The 18293-nt window shown below is 40.3% G+C and overlaps 1 protein-coding gene across 6 annotated transcripts in view; it reads right to left on the bottom strand.

Annotated features, from left to right (window-relative positions):
- The window catches only part of slc23a1 (solute carrier family 23 member 1), a 109862-nt gene that overhangs the window by 72914 nt on the left and 18655 nt on the right, over nt 1-18293 (bottom strand). For 5 of the 6 annotated variants that reach the window (XM_059650718.1, XM_059650719.1, XM_059650716.1 and 2 more), the window contains one exon: nt 1888-1992. Coding sequence is in view for 5 of the 6 variants with exons in the window: in XM_059650716.1 (XP_059506699.1) it covers nt 1888-1992 (105 nt within the window). In the remaining variant the exon portion in view is untranslated. Of the gene's footprint in view, nt 1-1887; nt 1993-5972; nt 6090-18293 lie in introns of those variants that run through there. The other variant, XM_059650717.1, reaches the window with a different exon arrangement.

Below are 18293 nucleotides of genomic sequence, written 5' to 3'. Positions count from 1 at the left end.
TCGTGCTACTCCAGGGCCCATTCCCCTGCACTTTGCTGTCTCTGACCTCTACACTTGTCCTATTGCAGTGTTCTAGTGAAGCTTAATATGAGCTGAAAGATTAGCACTTAATATTCCAGTTTAGCACTTTATAGCCTTCAATTGAACAGGATGTTTAGTTCCTTCATCAGAGAGGGGGATGGGGGGAGGGAACTGGAATAAATAGGGAGAGAGGGGGAGGCGGACCGAAGATGGAGAGTAAAGAAGATAGGTGGAGAGGGTGTAGGTGGGGAGGTAGGGAGGGGATAGGTCAGTCCAGGGAAGACGGACAGGTCAAGGAGGTGGGATGAGGTTAGTAGGTAGCTGGGGGTGCGGCTTGGGGTGGGAGGAAGGGATGGGTGAGAGGAAGAACCGGTTAGGGAGGCAGAGACAGGTTGGACTGGTTTTGGGATGCAGTGGGTGGGGGGAAGAGCTGGGCTGGTTGAGTGGTGCAGTGGGGGGAGGGGATGAACTGGGCTGGTTTAGGGATGCAGTGGGGGAAGGGGAGATTTTGAAACTGGTGAAGTCCACATTGATACCATATGGCTGCAGGGTTCCCAGGCGGAATATGAGTCATATTCCGCCTGGGAACCCTGCAGCCATATGGTATCAATGTGGACTTCACCAGTCATATTCCGCCTGGGAACCCTGCAGCCATATGGTATCAATGTGGACTTCACCAGTTTCAAAATCTCCCCTTCCCCTACTGCATCCCTAAACCAGCCCAGTTCATCCCCTCCCCCCACTGCACCACACAACCAGCCCAGCTCTTCCCCCCCACCCACTGCATCCCAAAACCAGTCCAACCTGTCTCTGCCTCCCTAACCGGTTCTTCCTCTCACCCATCCCTTCCTCCCACCCCAAGCCGCACCCCCAGCTACCTACTAACCTCATCCCACCTCCTTGACCTGTCCGTCTTCCCTGGACTGACCTATCCCCTCCCTACCTCCCCACCTACACCCTCTCCACCTATCTTCTTTACTCTCCATCTTCGGTCCGCCTCCCCCTCTCTCCCTATTTATTCCAGTTCCCTCCCCCCATCCCCCTCTCTGATGAAGGGTCTAGGCCCGAAACGTCAGCTTTTGTGCTCCTGAGATGCTGCTTGGCCTGCTGTGTTCATCCAGCCTCACATTTTATTATCTTGGAATCTCCAGCATCTGCAGTTCCCATTATCCCAGGATGTTTAGTTCAACACTTTCTGAATGTACCTTATGCACTCTTCTTTGTATTTTGTTTGCATGTGTAATCCTGATCTTGTTTCTCTCATTTTTACCTTTGATGGCGAGTAATCATCATTCACACTTCCTCCGGGCTTATCATTCGTTTCTTTCATCTTTTTGCTCCTGCTGGACCAACTCTTGCCATAGTGTTTCCAACCTTCAACTAATGGCAGACACTTCCTTTTCCTTCCATTTTGTCCCCTGCTTATTTCATTCATATAAAAGCAATCACAATTCGAGCTTTATTTCTAATGAATAAAAGATCATGGCCTGAAATGTTAACTGCTTCTTTCCCCTCAGACCTACTGAGTATTTGCGGCATTGTCTGTCAATACAAGGGGAAAATTTCTCTCTGGTAATTGGATTGATCACCAATTATTTTTAAATCTTTGGCTGTTTGTTAAGAAACGTGTTGAGCTAAGAAGAGAATTCAGCAAGTATCTGCAAGTCGACTGTTAAGATTTGAAAGATGGAAAGGATACAGAGTCAGATTTTATTGTGATTTCCTAATTTAATTGGACATATCTGAGAAAAGGACTCATATGGGCAAAGGACTCATCTGGGCTACGCTTAAAATAGTAGCACGGGAACAATGGAGCAAATGGTCTCCTCTTGTGTTGTACCAGACACAGTTAAATTTACATCTTACCATGTTGCTTTTGTCACAAATGCTGTCATTCTTGTTATGAACTCTTTCATCAACAGCTATGCTGATTTCACGCATCTCTTTGTATACAGGGCTTGGAGTTCCATTCTGGATGAAAACATTGGTTCATGACTTAGTTATAACTTTGTGAAGAGAACTTAAATTACAAAACAGTTTTCAATATACATAATATAATTGTGACAACTGTGCAATTGATTCTCTTGACAATTTTTCTGTATTATGAGCAGGTACCCAATTTGCTAAATTACCAAATAAAAAAAATTAACAACAATTCATTACAATAAAATATGCCATAAAAGCAACAGTGAATATTACAGGTTTTTGGATATATCCAGACGTTTCCACAAAGGCATCACAAGTTAGATGAATGTGGTCCATTGAGAAAGTTGGAACACTTAGTAGCTCACGTTTAACAAAAACCTGGTTTAATCCCGCACTCATGAATCAAAATTAGAAATGCCATATTTAGGCAATTATGTAGAAAAAGGAGTTTGATGCAAGCATTGTTTAAAAACAAAGCTGATCAAATTCTTGGCTTAATATGCTGATGGACTTGCAATTTTATTTTCTAACTATTTAAAAAAGCAGCTACTTCTAAATCAATGATAATGGGAACTGCAGATGCTGGAGAATCCAAGATAATAAAATGTGAGGCTGGATGAACACAGCAGGCCCAGCAGCATCTCAGGAGCACAAAAGCTGACGTTTCGGGCCTAGACCCTTCATCAAATCAACCCTGGTTTCCTATGCACTTAAACTTCAAAGAGTTTGGCCTTCTGCCAACTGTAGTCTTTCAGCAATTATTTCAAAGCTGATGACTTTTGTAGGTCAAAGCTGCATTGATAAAAGTCTCCAGTTGTAGATATCTAACTCCAGAAATTAAATTTTCACTGTTTTCATTGCAATTGTTTTACATAGCTTACTTGGCTGTAGTATTGAAATTAGTCCTCACTGGAGAAACATGGACAGTGCACTTGCAAAACGAAGCCTAGCTTCCTATTCCCAGTATTCATTTCCTCAACAAAATGTGAAATGGCCGTTGAATCTTATTTCAGCATTGTCAGAATTATTATTTGCAAATGAAAGTATTTTCCTAGCTTCCAAATAGTTATGCTAAACTATTATATGTACTGATCACTTCTCAGTTGTTTTTGAATCATGTTCTACAAGTTCAAGATGATCCCAGAATACAGTAAACCCTCATGATGGAGATGATTACAGATCCAGTACCACAAACATTTAAAGCTGTTGCCCCATGATAAAGCATGTTGAAAAATTCAATATACAGATATTGCAAATACATAAAGTTAGCTTAAATTCTGTAGTGGAGAAAAATGCTCGAAAATATAATCAAGGAAGAAATATCGAGGTATCTGGATAGAAATTGACACATCAGGCAGACTCAGCATAAGAGCCAGGTCATGTTGAACTAATTTAATGGAATTCCAAGAGGGCATTTTGAGTGTTGTGGACAATGGGGAACCGGTGGATGTGGTGTATGTGGATTTCCAGGAGGCATTCAACAAGGCACTGCTCAAAAGGCTGCTGCATGGCATTACAGGTAATTATTAGCATGGATACAAGATTAGTTAACTAACAGAAAGCAAAGAATGGGGATAAAAGGGTGTTTTTCTGCTTGGCGGTCAGTTGTTAGTGGTGTGACCAAAGGATCACTGATGGGATAGCAATTGTTTACAATTTATCATCATAGAATCATCAAATCCCTACTGTGTGGAAAAAGGACCTTCGCCCCAACGAGTTCACACTGATCCTTAGAGCATTCCACCCAGAACCATTCTCCAAACTCACCTAATCTACACATCCCTGAACACTACAGGCAATTTAGCATGGCCAAACCACCTAAACTGCACATCTTTGCACTGTGGGAGGAAACTGGAGCACACGGTGGAAACCCACTCAGACACAGGGAGAATGTGCAAACTCCACACAGATAGTTACCCGAGGGTGGAATTGAACTCAGGTGTCTGGCGCTGTGAGGTGACAGTGCTAACCACCGAGCACCCATGTCATCTAAAATCAGTGCGTGAGAAATTCAGCATCAACTCCACCCCCAAAAGAGCATCCCACCCAGATTCACCCCCCCACCCTATAACTGTGCATTTCCCATCCATTAGTCTATACATCCCTGAGCACTTAACTTGACCAATCCATCTAATCTGCACATCTTTAGACTGTGGAAGGAAACCCACCCAGACACAGAGACAACATGAAAACTCCACACAGATAGTCACCTGAGGGTGGGATTGAACCCAGGTTCCAGGCACTATGACACAACAGTGCTAACAACTAAGCCACCTGAGTTGAAGTTTACTTAAGATAATAAAATGTGAGGCTGGATGAACACAGCAGGCCAATCAGCATCTCAGGAGCACAAAAGCTGACGTTTCAGGCCCGAAACGTCAGCTTTTGTGCTCCTAAGATGCTGCTTGGCCTACTGTGTTCATCCAGCCTCACATTTTATTATCTTGGATTCTCCAGCATCTGCAGTTCCCATTATCTTTGAAGTTTACTTAGACAGTTTAGAGTAAGGACTAGTGTAATGTGTCAAAGTTCACAGATGATACTAAGATGAATGATCAAACAAAATGTGCAGAGGACACTGAAAGTTTCTAAGAGGAGTATAAGTAGACGAAGAGAGTGGGAAAGGGTTTGGCAGATGGAGTACAATATTGGTAAATCTGAGGTTATCCATTTTGGTAGGAGTAACAGCAAAATAGACTATCATTTAAACGGTGAAAAGTTGCAGGATGCTGCTGTACAGAGGCACCTGCATATCTTTGTACAAGAATCACAAAAATATTATTTGCAGGTACAGCTGGTATTTAAGTTGGCAAACGGAATATTTTCCCTCATTGCTAGAGGGATGGAGTTTAAAAATAGGCAGATTATGCTGCAGCTGTATAAAGTGCTGGTGAGGCCACTCCTGGAATACTGTGTACAGTTTTGGACTCCTTATTGGGGAAAGGATATGCAGGTTGTTATGCTATAATGCATGTTTCGTTAACACAAATTGGCCTTAACACACTTGAATAGTGAATGCTGTCTGGGTAACATAAACTTTTTACTGTACTGTTATAGTGATTTTCTATAGCATTTTCCCTATAAAGTCATTTTCTATAGCACAAGGACACACAAGAACATAACCATTGGGTTATTAGAGAACTATTTGTACTGGCACTGGAAGAGATGCAGAGAAGTTTCACTAACTTGATTCTGGAGTTGAGGGAGTTGGCTTATGAGGAGATTGAATAGACTGGGACTATACCCATTGGAATTTAGGAGAATGAGGAGGAAATCTAATACAAACATATCAAATTATGAAGGAAATAGATAAGTTAGAAGCAGAGAGATTGATCTACTGGCAGGTGAAACTAGAATCAGGGGGCATGGCCTCAAAATAAGAGGGAGAAGATTTAGGACTGAGTTAAGGAGAAACTTCTTCAACCAAAAGGTTTTGAATCTGTGGAATTCCCTGCCCAGTGAAGCAAATGAGGCTTCCTCATTGAATGCTTTTAAGGCAAAGATAGATAGATTGTTGAACACTAACTAAATTAAGGGCTATGGCGAGTAGGCAAGTGGAGCAGAATCCACAAAAAGGTCAGCCATGATCTTGTTGAATAGTCGAGCAGGCTCAAGGGGTCAGATGGCCTACTCCTGCTCCTATTTCTTATGTTCTTATTCTTGTATTTGAACAAAAAAAAATCAATAAAGCCACTTCAAGAAAAAAAAATCTGGCAGCGTTTCTGCCTCTGAAATTGACAGTCCTGTCCCTAAAAGGTCTCAGGAGGAATCGAAGGGATGTGACCTACACTGTTATAAGCCAGATTTCCAATTCCCATACTGTTCAGTGATAAACAGCAAAGTTACCAAAGGAAGACAACATGCATGCCTCCAATTTCCCTTGTGATATTTTCATTTTATTGTTTTGAAACAAAATAGATTTTCTACAGACACCCGTTTTGGGAATTACTTATTTCAACGAAAACATTGCTCTGTTAAACTGCCTCTTTAAAACAAGCATACCGAAAAAGAGGACGATATATTACCTTCAAAATGTCTCTCATTCTGGAATGCTGTCGAAAACAGCCTCTTGGCACAAAAAGTCAAGAAACGGTAAAGTCCCTTTTAGCACTAATGTCCTTTACTTCGAATTGAAAGCTGCATTTTTGCTCTTCTGGTAAAAGATTAACTTCTTGATTGAACGTTTGAACTTTAACTAATAGTTCTTCATACATTAACTCAGGCTGAGTTAGAATTCTTGATGGTTTAGCAGTCTTAATGGAAATAAGTTGATGTTGCCAACTTAGATTTCACATGTAACTAACATTAAAAATGCATCACTGCATTTCAGCTGGTCAATTCATGCTGACTGTATATCATTTCAAACAGGGGTCATGCCTCATTTATTTGAAGATGCACAAAGCTCTTTGGTAAGAAAGCGAGGTGAGACATCAAGATTAGTCTTTATTTTATGATTGGAAGAGGTCATAAACATGGAATAAGACATAGACAAAAAACAAACAAAGCTATGGTTTATATGTATGTATGTGTCAGCTTAAAAAATCAAAACAGACTAAAAATGTTCATGTTAGTAAGTACATTTTATCAAGGCACAGATGAACAATTCAGTTGTCATATTGCCATAGAATATTAGACACAGAGTGAATATGTAATAATTAGCTGGCTTGAGAATAACAGTCAACTTTATGGCATACATTTACCCAAGAGTTCATGACAAAAATCGGAGTTGAGTCAACGTCATCTACAGCTTTGTATCGTTGTGGAAAAAAAGATAGGGTGAGGAATCTCCTTATCTGCCCACATTTTTCTATTCAATAGGAACAAATTTAGTAAGTGACATGCCTCCCACACCACACATCCTAATTTCACTTGGTTTACAAGGGATAAAAATTTAGACACAGCTGTTTATCCTTGAAATGAGTGATAGCTGGAAAATTTCCCAGCTTTGCATGCCCACATAGAAACAATGCCTCCAGAAGGTGAAATTTCTTTTGCTAGGGTTAGGAGCTGTCTGAAGAAGTGAGTGCAGTTGATCCCAGGAAAGATTCTGAGGCAGCCATAGGGGCTGTTGACTGAGGAGGCATGCAGTTTAAATGAGCTCAAATTGATCTGGTCCCAACTGTAATAAAAACAAAAAAAGGCTCTGCAGCTTTCATCATCCCTAACACTTCATACTCCCAGCTATCAATGCCCACCCCTTCAATTGCCATTCTGCCTCAGAAAGCATTGTTCTCTTGAAATAATTGTGTGCCAGCTCAACTAAGGACTCTATTTAACCTCTGCTCTCAGTTCCACAATGTTTAGAAAAACAGAAGTGGTTTTAAGTATTGAAACTTTCAAATGAGCTGGATGAGTGACATTGGTTTTCTTTTATATAACTAACTGTTACCATGGGGTTCATTGTGTCGATATTGGTGTATAGCAGGTGAAAGGTCATGGAAGTGACCTTTTGTTTTTGGGCAGGGGAGGCCTGGAGGTTCCACTGTTGAACACAGCTTTCAAAAGATTCCCTCATGCAGGCAATGTTCAGGCAACTTCTGCATCCTTGACCATGAATCTTCCAAAAGTATAACTGGTCCAAATCCATGAATATTGCAAAGGTGTAAGCAATGCTTATCTCAACAAAGGAGCCAGGCAAAGTTTGAGCTTTCATGTCAAAAATCTGAACTTGTGTGAGCTTCCATTATAGAAATCAGACATTGGGTAGATGGTTTGCATTAGAAGCTAAAGTAATGATGAGACAATGCATCATAGACAGTTCTGCAGGTAAGCTGATTGCTGCAGGTGTCCATTCCACGTTGGAATGCATAGGCTCCAAGCTCTCACCAAGTTGATGGTGGACTGCTATAATCCTCCTTGGCAGTGATCTGAGGTTTCTTACAGACTTCAGTACACTAAACATTTCAATGTTTACATAATATCTTTATGGTTTAATCCCAGATCATTATCATTTTCTTATGCAGTCCACAGGATCAACACTATTCTCATCTACTTCATGACCGTAAGGATGCTCTCTCAGAGAGAGAGAGAGACGATCCATAGTAAGTTATCCTGAGGGTCATTGAGCCATAAGTGAAGCAAGAGGTTGGGTAAGAGAGTCCATCATGGTAACTTCAGCATTTGCGGGAGTTGAACCTTTGGTTTTGGTATCACTTTGCATTGCACACTAGCCATCCAGCTAAAAGAATCAGTACTCAACACGGACATCAAGCCACCATCCTAGCTATCTTCTCCACTACAGCATCACCACACCCTCCAATAAGCTGAACACTTGTGCCCAGCAGGTAAATATATGCAGATCCCACCTCTACCACACCCTTTAAATTAAGAGCATCATCGTGTCAGAGCCAATGATTGAGATTGTGGGATGAAATAATTGTTGTATTTTTACATTCACTGCTTTTTTGCTCTTCGTCCACTGCTAAGCTGAGTTGGGGTGTTTGTGCATCTGAAATGGAAAATAGACCAAAATATATTGTGAAAAGGGGTGTTATGTGTACCATCAGCTGCTTGCAATTCAAGAGAATAACATGGAAGATTAAGTACACAAATACACAGCTTCAATACCTTATGATGCACTGGATTCCACGTCTATTCCTAGAATTACCACGTGGATACTTCACCTTCACTATTTCCCGTAATTTTTTATTGCGTGTCATGGTCTACCATTAAAAATAGATAATCACGTTTGAATAGGTGGAAGCCCATGAAACATGGGAAATATGGTGTGAAACTTTCAATACTGAGAGGGCAAATGAACTGTATGAATCAGGTATGATTTGTTAATGACAAATTATTAGATGGATGTAGTTGACCCCAGGAAAGGTTCTGAGGCAGCTGTGATCATCTAGCTCAACATCTTGTTATCTTAGATTCTCCAGCACCTGCAGTTCCTGCTATCTCGAAAACAAAGCAGTTAGCCGAATAGGACATTTAAAAAAAAGATATAAATCATTAATCCTAATTTTTTAGGCAAGATCATTGTCTGTATACTTGGAATTTGCCTCCATTGCCATCTTTTAACATTGATTTCTGATCAAGTGCCAGGAGACTTTTGTATGAGATTACCGATCATTCTTCTTGGCTGCTATTTTGTCTTTCAACCAAGCCTTCCTGTGAACCAGCTCATGGCTTTCTTGACAGCTTTATCCCATGATCATTCTTCAGGTTCAACTGCAAGAATAATGCTCAGGAACAGCCACAATAAAAACAGAAAAATTCGGGGGGCATCACGTTTGAGCTTTATCTGCTCTCAAAATCCAGCCGCCTGATGATATGTGGAGCTAATCAACAGCACAGGAGCGCTGGTTGAAATGTCAAAGAATCAGCAGCTTTAAGTGAGGGGACGGCAATGGCCTAGTGATGACCATGATGACCATCCTCAATTGCCCTCATTCTTGAATGTCCTTTAGGGGAAGTCAGCTGCTCTGGCCTACATGTGACTCTGGATACATAGTAAATGTGGTTGACTCTGAACTGCTCTCTGGGCAGTATGGATGCCCAGCCAGTAATGCCTACATGCCATGAATCAATTAAAAAAAATTGTTTACCAGTAAGCAGATTCTAACTACAGATAATAAATAGCACTTCTTAAGTGCAGAGCAAAGTTCGCGCTTTCTATCAACTTTGATCTAAAGACAATTGTTTTCAAGAATTTTGTGCACTTGACAAAATCATTAACTTTTGTGATAACTTCAGGAATCAAAGATCAATAATTCATGATCAAAATTCAGATAATCCTAGCTCATCCCATTTTGAGTCTCTGCATATGCATGTTATTCATTATCTCTGAAGTGCTCAGACAGGCAGGCAAGGCATTATCAGCTTGTCTACTTATTTTAGTAGTTGGGGGAGGGGAGGAAATGTTCCTTTCCTGGCATGTGTTGTTCCCATAGTGATGCTGATCTTTCTGATTCATTGAACAGAATATTTCGCCCACACATTCAGACACTGGAAATGGCAACAGAAATGGGGGGGAAAAATTGATAAAGAGTGGGCATTGAGTAAATTTTCCCATTAAGCTTTCAAAGTATTAATCTGGTTAATAAGCAAGGAGGACTCCATATAATTGGATCTGATTTCACTTCAGTTCTGAAAATTGTTATTCTCCCAGTTACTAATAAGAAATTTGATGATGCTGCTTACTGACTTGAAGTGGTTATCCAGTGACTACAGTGTGCTAGCATCTTCTCTGAACCTCCATCCTGGCCATAATTCCTCAACAGGGTTAGAGGGGGATGGGTCTGAGTGGAATGCTCCAAGGATCGGGACATGTTGGGCTGAAGGTCCTGTCTCCACACTGTAGGGATTCTATGAAGATTCCTATGATGAAATCTTGGGAGCATGCTCAGGCAAGGACCTGCGTCCTCCATCCTCAAGGGGCAGTATGGTGGCTCAGTGGTTAACAATGCTGACTCACAGCACCAGGACCTGAGTTTGATTCCAGCCTTGGGTGACCATGTGTAGAATTTGCACATTCTCCTCAAGTCTGTGGATTTCCACTTGGGTACTCAGGTTTCCTCTCACAGTCCAAACATAAACAGGCTTGATGGATTGGCTGTGCTAAATTGCCCTGTAGTGTACAGAGACATGTAGACTAGGTGGGTTAGTCATGGGAAATGCAGGATCATAGAAAAATTGATGCTTTTTGGCGGTTTGGTGCAGACTTGATGGGCTAAATGTCTTTTTTTTTGGTACTGAAGGAATTCAATGATTCTAAGAGTGAGAATCAGCAAAAACTGACATCACCACAGTTGGATTAACTTCAAATTCTGCTCAACACAGCATTTTACTTCTCACTGACACCTCATTACATTATTGCGAGACTTCTCTGCACATAGGCACAGCTACCCCTTGTGCACCTGCACAGAACACATCTCCAAGATCTTAGAGACAGTAAGAACCACAGATGCTGGAGACAGAGAAAACAGTGTGGTGTGGAGGAACACAATAGGTCATCTTTTCTCCCACTATCCACCCCCCCAACCTGTCCCACTGACCAATCCCCACCACTTTCCACCTGCACTTACCTATCACCATCCTACTGACCAATCCCCAGCCCCACCCCTCCTCTCTATTTATTTCTGAGCTCCCTCTCCCATTTCTGAAGAAGGGTCCCGACACAAAATATCAACTTTCCTGCTCCTCTGATGCTGTCTGGCCTGCTGCGTTCTTCCACCTCCACACCGTGCTATCGCCAGGATCTTAGTTTGCTTTAGTAGTCCTTACTCGAATGGTCACATCATCTTGCCTTGCTTTTTAGTGAATTGCCACTTCATTCAGAACGTAGTTTCCAGTACTAAATAGTCAGCCAGAAGGGGACGGGGTGGGAGAACATGTCCTATGAATGTGAAAGACTAATGTTCTACTCTAAATCAAGCATTTACAGTACACTCAGATTATGCCACATAATCCTGGCACTCTGAAGCAGGCAAAGAGGGGATGTGATGAATACCAGTAGAGAGGCAACAGTCTTCTATAGTGGATGGTGAGGACATGGAGCAGCAGAAACATGACCATGATAAAGTGGTGTAGTCCAGGGATTTGAGATATTGGGTTGTGTAACATTGAGATCTCAGCTTGACCATGAGAAGTCACTACCATCTCCCAAAATCTCCAGTATTTTCTCCTCGTACAGAAGGTAGAGATCAAAGTTAGCCATTCACTACCAGCCTTGCATCCTCTGTCTCACTGTGGGCTGTTTTCTGCTGCAATCAAAGACAAAAGGGAAGGATTGAGTGAAATAAAAGTGGCTATCACAGGTATTACAGTGGATGCAAGTGCAGGAAAAGCAGTGCAGTAACTTGACTGATTACCAGCACAGCCATTAAGGGAAGACGGCCTGCAACAATGAGTGTGATAAGTGCTGAGCCTTGATGGGAGGTATGTGCAGTTGCAGAACCAGAATATGTTAGTGAGGTAGCAGGGGAGAGAGAGAGAGAGAGCACAAAAGCGAGAGTGCGAGACTCATACCTGCTGAATACTGAAAGTCATGCACCTTATGGTGCTTCTGTTCCTGTGGACAATTGATACGTCACTGACGAGGTTGCAAATTTAGGCCAAGTTGGCATCATCTGGTGCTGTCACATCCTTCAGCTGATCCAGGGAAAGGCAAAAGCTTTGCTTTCTTGTTGGCAAAGAAGTGGGAGGCCAACTTACCTTTTAGCCATATACTTTGGGAATTGTGCACCAACATACTGAAGGGCAGATCCTAACATTCATTGTTTGAAGTTGTGTGCAGCCGTTGTTTAAGCAGGACACCTTAGGTGTGAAGACCAGAAATTCCTGGCACTGGCAAGCATCTCCCACTTTGTCTTCTGTAAGATTGAACTAAAGTAGTGCTATGGAGTCCAAAGCCTAACTAATAATGGTGAGCAGCACAAAATTGCATGGAAAAGAAATGTTGCTAGGACTCAGAAGAAATTCTCCCATGAAATACAAATTATCAAAGCAGGGGAAAATTCAGCCCAATATCTCTGCTGGATTAACAACATATAGAGCATGTTTAGTTTAAATTTAAGTGAAGATTGCTGCTTATCCCAGATCTAGAGCTTGTGTACATGCTCACACTGATGACACATTGGGCAAGACAAGCTTTACTAGAGCATTCATGTATCTATGTATTGTTTTACTATATCGGTTGCTATATCTCTGCTGCGGCTCTCACCTCAACAATAGACAGGAAATATCCTTCTGTTGTCAGAACATGACCTACATCCTTGACTTCATGCATCTTCAATTGTATCGTCTTTTTATTCCCTTTTTTTATAGTAGATGCTATGTTGGTCTCACTCCCAGCCACTTGTAGATACATTCCAACAGGATGACAAAGTCCTGAGTAAAATATCTTGTAACCTGTCAGGATAATATACTGAGGATACGGACTTGATTCTCACCATGGCAGCTGGTGAAATTTGGACTCAGTAACATTTGCAATGCTTCAGTGGCATCAGTCAAATAACCTCATGGCATACATCATTTTTAACTTCGGTATATGCTGATGGCACAAACAAAGCCATCATTTATTTCCCATTCTAATTATCCTGGGTGCTGAGTTTTTGAATATTGAATACTAGGCCATTTCAGAGAGCAGTTAAGAGTTAACAGAATTATTTTGTATCTGGAGACATGTAGGCTAGACAGAGGGTGGAAAACTATTTTACAAAAGGAAATAAAATGACATTGGTAAACCAGATAGGCATTTGTAATAAATTGATGACCATTTCATTATCAAATTACTATAACCGAGACCTCAATTCTAGATTGTCAATTGAATTTAAATCCCATGAGCTATAATTGTGGGTTTTGAACTCATGCCTCTAGCCTGTAGAGCATTAGTGTAACTCTCTTGATTACTAATCAAGCTGACAATTAAGGTAGTGGCCTAGTAATAAGAACACCGGATTAGTGATCAAGCTTCTCAGGATAATATACTGAGGATATGGACTTGATTCTCACCATGGCAGATAGTGAAATTTGGACTCAGTAACATCTGCAATGTTTCAGTGACATCTGTGTAACCAATTGTCATATAAATCCATTTAGTTCACTAATTCCATTTAGGGAAGGAATTCTGCTGTCTTTAAAGTCATACAACGATGTAATGTAGTTGACTCTTGACCATCTTCCTCTGGGCAGTCAGGGATGGGCAATAGATTCTAGCCAAGCCAACAACATCCACAAGCAATAAAAGATAATAAAATGTGAGGCTGGATGAACACAGCAGGCCCAGCAGCATCTCAGGAGCACAAAAGCTTTTGTGGTCCTGAGAAGCTGCTGGGCCTGCTGTGTTCATCCAGCCTCACATTTTATTATCTTGGATTCTCCAGCATCTGCAGTTCCCATTATCACTGATACAACATCCACAAGCATATGGACGTACATGGAGTAGTGTAGGTTAGATGGGCTTGAGATCGGTATGACAGGTCGGCACAACATCGAGGGCCGAAGGGCCTGTACTGTGCTGGAATGTTCTATGTAAATGTTTTGGATCTATGTAACTCATGAACGTATTTAAGAAAAGCATTAGCACTAATTCACCTTTTCCCTCCGTGCAGAGTTAACCCCTAAGAGAGATCAGCGATACTTGGAAATGAATGTACTGGTCATGCAGGACCTCTACACTGAAGTGAAATCAAGACAAGTCAAACCGGTATGTCTCATTCATTTGTTTTGTTCATTTTTGCCTTCTGGAGTATCAGTCTGAGTTGCAGATTGTTATCTCCATTCGTCTTTGCTTTATTCCTGCAAACCTGGGTCCTGGACAGCAAAACTTACTCAATCTCAGTTTCACATTTTTGATTGACAAGATGGAAGAAGCATATCAATTGGCTGCCACAATCTAAAATGAAAACATCCAAGGCAGAGGTACAGATCACATGACTACAGCAAGCCAGATCATAAACTGCATTTCTCCAAACAAAGGATACATTTAAGAGTTTCAATCTTTGAGAATAAATAACTCCTCATAAATAAACGCTTCCTCCATTGGATGGATCAGTAACCATATAACTGAACAAAATGAAAGAACGTTTTCCACCAACACAGCAATTATGTTGATGCAGATTGTTCCATTTGAAAAGTGGTGGTGAAAGCAGATTCTAACATAAGTTTAAAAGAGGGGATTCAACATGTTACTTCTAAAGGAAATAAATTACCGTATTCCAAAAAAGATTAGGACTACTGAAGGACCACAAGTCACTGCAAAAGTTGTTGACATTTAGTAATATAAACTTGAGGGAGAAAAAAAAGACAAGATGAGAGAGAGTAACATAGGAAAAGGCACCATAGTAGGTTATTCAGCTCTTCCAGCCTGTTGTGCCATTCAATATAATCCTGGCTCCTCATTCAACTCAGTATCCTGTTCTTGCTTTCGCCCATACCCTTTGATCTCTTTAGCCTTGAAAACTAAATTTATTGCCTTCTTACTAACATTCACTATTTTGGGCTCAACCACATTGTGAAAAAGAATTCCATTGGCTCACCACTCCTGCTCTCTGGGTGAAGACATATCCTCTTTTCTCAGTTCTAAATGGCCAACCCTATAATCTTAGGCTCTGGCCCCTAGTTCTGGACTCCTCAGCCATTGGGAACATCCTTCCTGTATTTACCCTGACTAGTCCTGCTGAATGTTTATAGGTTTTTATGACATGTCCTGCACTTTTCAAAACTCCAGTGAATAGTCTTTCTTCATATGTTATATGCAAGAAATAATAAGTTATAAAACAGGACGTAAAGTGAAAGTAAAGAACAGGATGAGAAAAATATATTAGCATTCCCTCCCTCATCAAAGCTTCGCCATGTCATCAGGGCTATACATTGTATTGAAGAACTGATTTGTCTAACGTTGATGAGGTAATTTTTGTCTAATTCACTTAATTGAACAGATAACCCACAGCAACAATATTATTTAGAGGGAAAAGCTCTCTTTAAAGTCAGGTGCAGTAGTAATTCTGGAATTCTGTAATGTCAATATCAGACCATTTTTCAAAGTGGAGGCTCATACTACACTCACAGTTTGATGTATGTTTTAAAGGTGTTCCTGTTCAGGTTGCCTTGAACTTCCAGAAAGTGGATGACAAAATACCAAAGAGTTTCATCATTAAATGAAATTAAATGAAATGCTGTGGATATCCAAATGTACAGTAACCTGATCTAGTTAAGATTTGGCCATTCCAATGTACTATTTTATCTCAATTACTGAACATCCCTCTGGAATGGAAATTAACAAGGGGAGTCCCATTCCATCAGACTTTACATATTGGGGTTTCAAAATTTAAAACACTTTCTTGCCATCTTTTATCCTTCAATCTCTAATCTATCTTTCCTTCTCTGTCCCTCATCTAACTTGACCCATTATTCTAACAAGCACTGCCAGGTTTAGACTTGCTGAATGATTGGTTCAAATGCTCCAAATATACAATATAGGTGTTACCTGATTACACTGTAGAATGTATTGAACTTCGCTCTATTTTAAAGTAAGTTTAAATACAAAGAAATGACAGGCAATTAATATAATTACTGTTTCTCTGCCACTGACATTACAATCTTTATTCCATAGGCATTGACTCCTCAACAGTTCTGGAATTCCAAAAGGTTAGATATATTACATCCCTCTTAGTCTTAGAATCAACATCTATTATACCACTATAAATTGTACTTTATCATCATGAAATAAACTTCATCCGGTTTAAGATTAGATCACTTCTGGTTAGGACTACCAAGTGATTTTTTACTGCCACACTAGTCCAGTCAAACCCTTTAGATGCCAACATTTAAAATTTAGTGTCAAATAATCTACCAAATGTATCTTTCATCAAGGTGGCTTTAGTGAAGAACAATCATAATGTGCAGTAGTATGTCGCAGCCTAATGTAAATGCCTTACTGTAGCATGGCACAGCTGCTGAAGTAAGCTGCAGTCATACACATCCGTTTTGAAGTTTAGATTAAAACCAAATCACGAGATTGATACCTCTGGAATTTATAATCAGGTGGAAGCCTACTTAGTTCAATCTTGGTATTATATTCTTCATATTGTTATGGATGTGAATCTAACTGGTAAGGCTACTATTTCTTGTCCATCCCTATTTGCCCTGGGACTGAATGACATGCCAGGTCATTTGAGACACACAGTTTAGAGTCAATCACATTGAAGTGGTCTGGACAGTTGGAAAGACCAGATAAGCAGGCAAATTTGCTTCCTTAAAAATAGGAACCTAATGAGCCAATTGTGCTTCCATGACAACCAATTAAAGTTCTATGGTCACTGATGACCGTGCTTCCAACAGTGTTTTAATAGCTGCAGTAATGCTGTTATCTTTTGCAACATAAGACGTTGGGCATAGGTATTGTGGTACAAAAATAAAGTTGCTGGAAAAGCTCAGCAGGCCTGGCAACATCTGTGGAGGAGAAAACAGAGTTAACATTTTAGGTCTGGTGACCCTTCCTCAGAACAGTTCTGAGGAAGTGTCACCGGACCCAAAACGTTAACTCTGTTTTTTCCCCCACAGATGTTGCCAGGCCTGCTGAGCTTTTCCAGCAACTTTATTTTTGTACCTGATTTACAGCATCTGCAGTTCTTTTGGTTTTTATAGATATTGTGGTAGTGTGGTTGTAATGTCTGTTGGATTCTTATGTATGAGAATTGTATTCCTTAGGCACTGAAGTGTCTGGCAAATATTAAGCTATTAGATTACAAAGAAACATGCGTCCAGTGGACTACCAAACTGCAGGTGATCCAAAGTACAGTGAAGTATAAGATCTTTATACGCGTGGGTCATATTTTATGATAGTGATACTTATGAGCATCTCTCTTAAAATCATACTATCCTTGACATATTAACATCATTCAAGATTAATTAATTTCATTCTGTCATAACTAACTGGCATAAAATTCTGAAAGTCAAGCCTTGGTATTCTCAGAATCACCACAAAAGTTGAAGATTTTTAAAAATAAATATACAAAATTACCAAAATTTACCCATTTTCTGTATCTAGTTGACAATAAAAGGACAAGATTTCTGGACTTAAAAATAATTATCATTTATCACATGTAACTAGATTAGCTACAGTTAGGCGATCATGACCCTTTTCATACAACTAAATTAGGACTGTTATGCTGATGTTTGGTGTCTCTACCTCTGAGCCAGGAACCCAAGTTTAAGTTCCACCTGCTCCAGAGATGTGTAATAATATCACGGGTCAGGCTGAGTTAAAAAGATGCAACTTGTAATTAAAACTCTAATCCTCTTGCAAACTCCTTATAAATCTCAGAAAAGTTAGGCAGGAAGGAAATTTCTCATCACCTAAAATGTATTGATCAATTACATTTCAATGAGATTTAATTTGTAAGTTTTTTTTTGGAGACGGGTAGTGCCATTATGGTAATATAAGTACACTTGACTCATTTTCTAAGAACATGAGTTCAAATCCGACCATGACAGCTAAAGTCTTTACATATTCAAGAATCATGTATTTTTTACTGTGTTTTTAACTGTGGTCTGAAATGAGCAAATAGCGTGAAATGAATTTTTGATTGACATGATGGAAGAAAATATCAGTTGGCTGGCATAATCTAAAATGAAAGCATCCACAGCAGAGGTACAGATCACATGATGGAGTAATACTGGGAAAACAGGTCAGTAGTCATTGTACACAGCGTCCATTGAGATTGCTCGTGTGTGCCAGAATGTTGCTTCTCAGTTGTCCTTCTCCACATGTTTCCACTGGTTTGGAAGACCCTTACATAGGGGGTTAGCTCACATTAGGTCTGACTTAATTAAAAAGTCAGAAATTATAGCACCTAAAGGACAGATAAACTGGTTTTCTTCAGGCTTAATATGGCTCA

The sequence above is a fragment of the Stegostoma tigrinum genome, chromosome 13, assembly GCF_030684315.1.
Source record: "Stegostoma tigrinum isolate sSteTig4 chromosome 13, sSteTig4.hap1, whole genome shotgun sequence".
Classification (NCBI taxonomy): Eukaryota; Metazoa; Chordata; class Chondrichthyes; order Orectolobiformes; family Stegostomatidae; genus Stegostoma; species Stegostoma tigrinum.
Note: the sequence above shows the minus strand (reverse complement) of the source record. Positions and strands in the feature narration are given on the sequence as shown.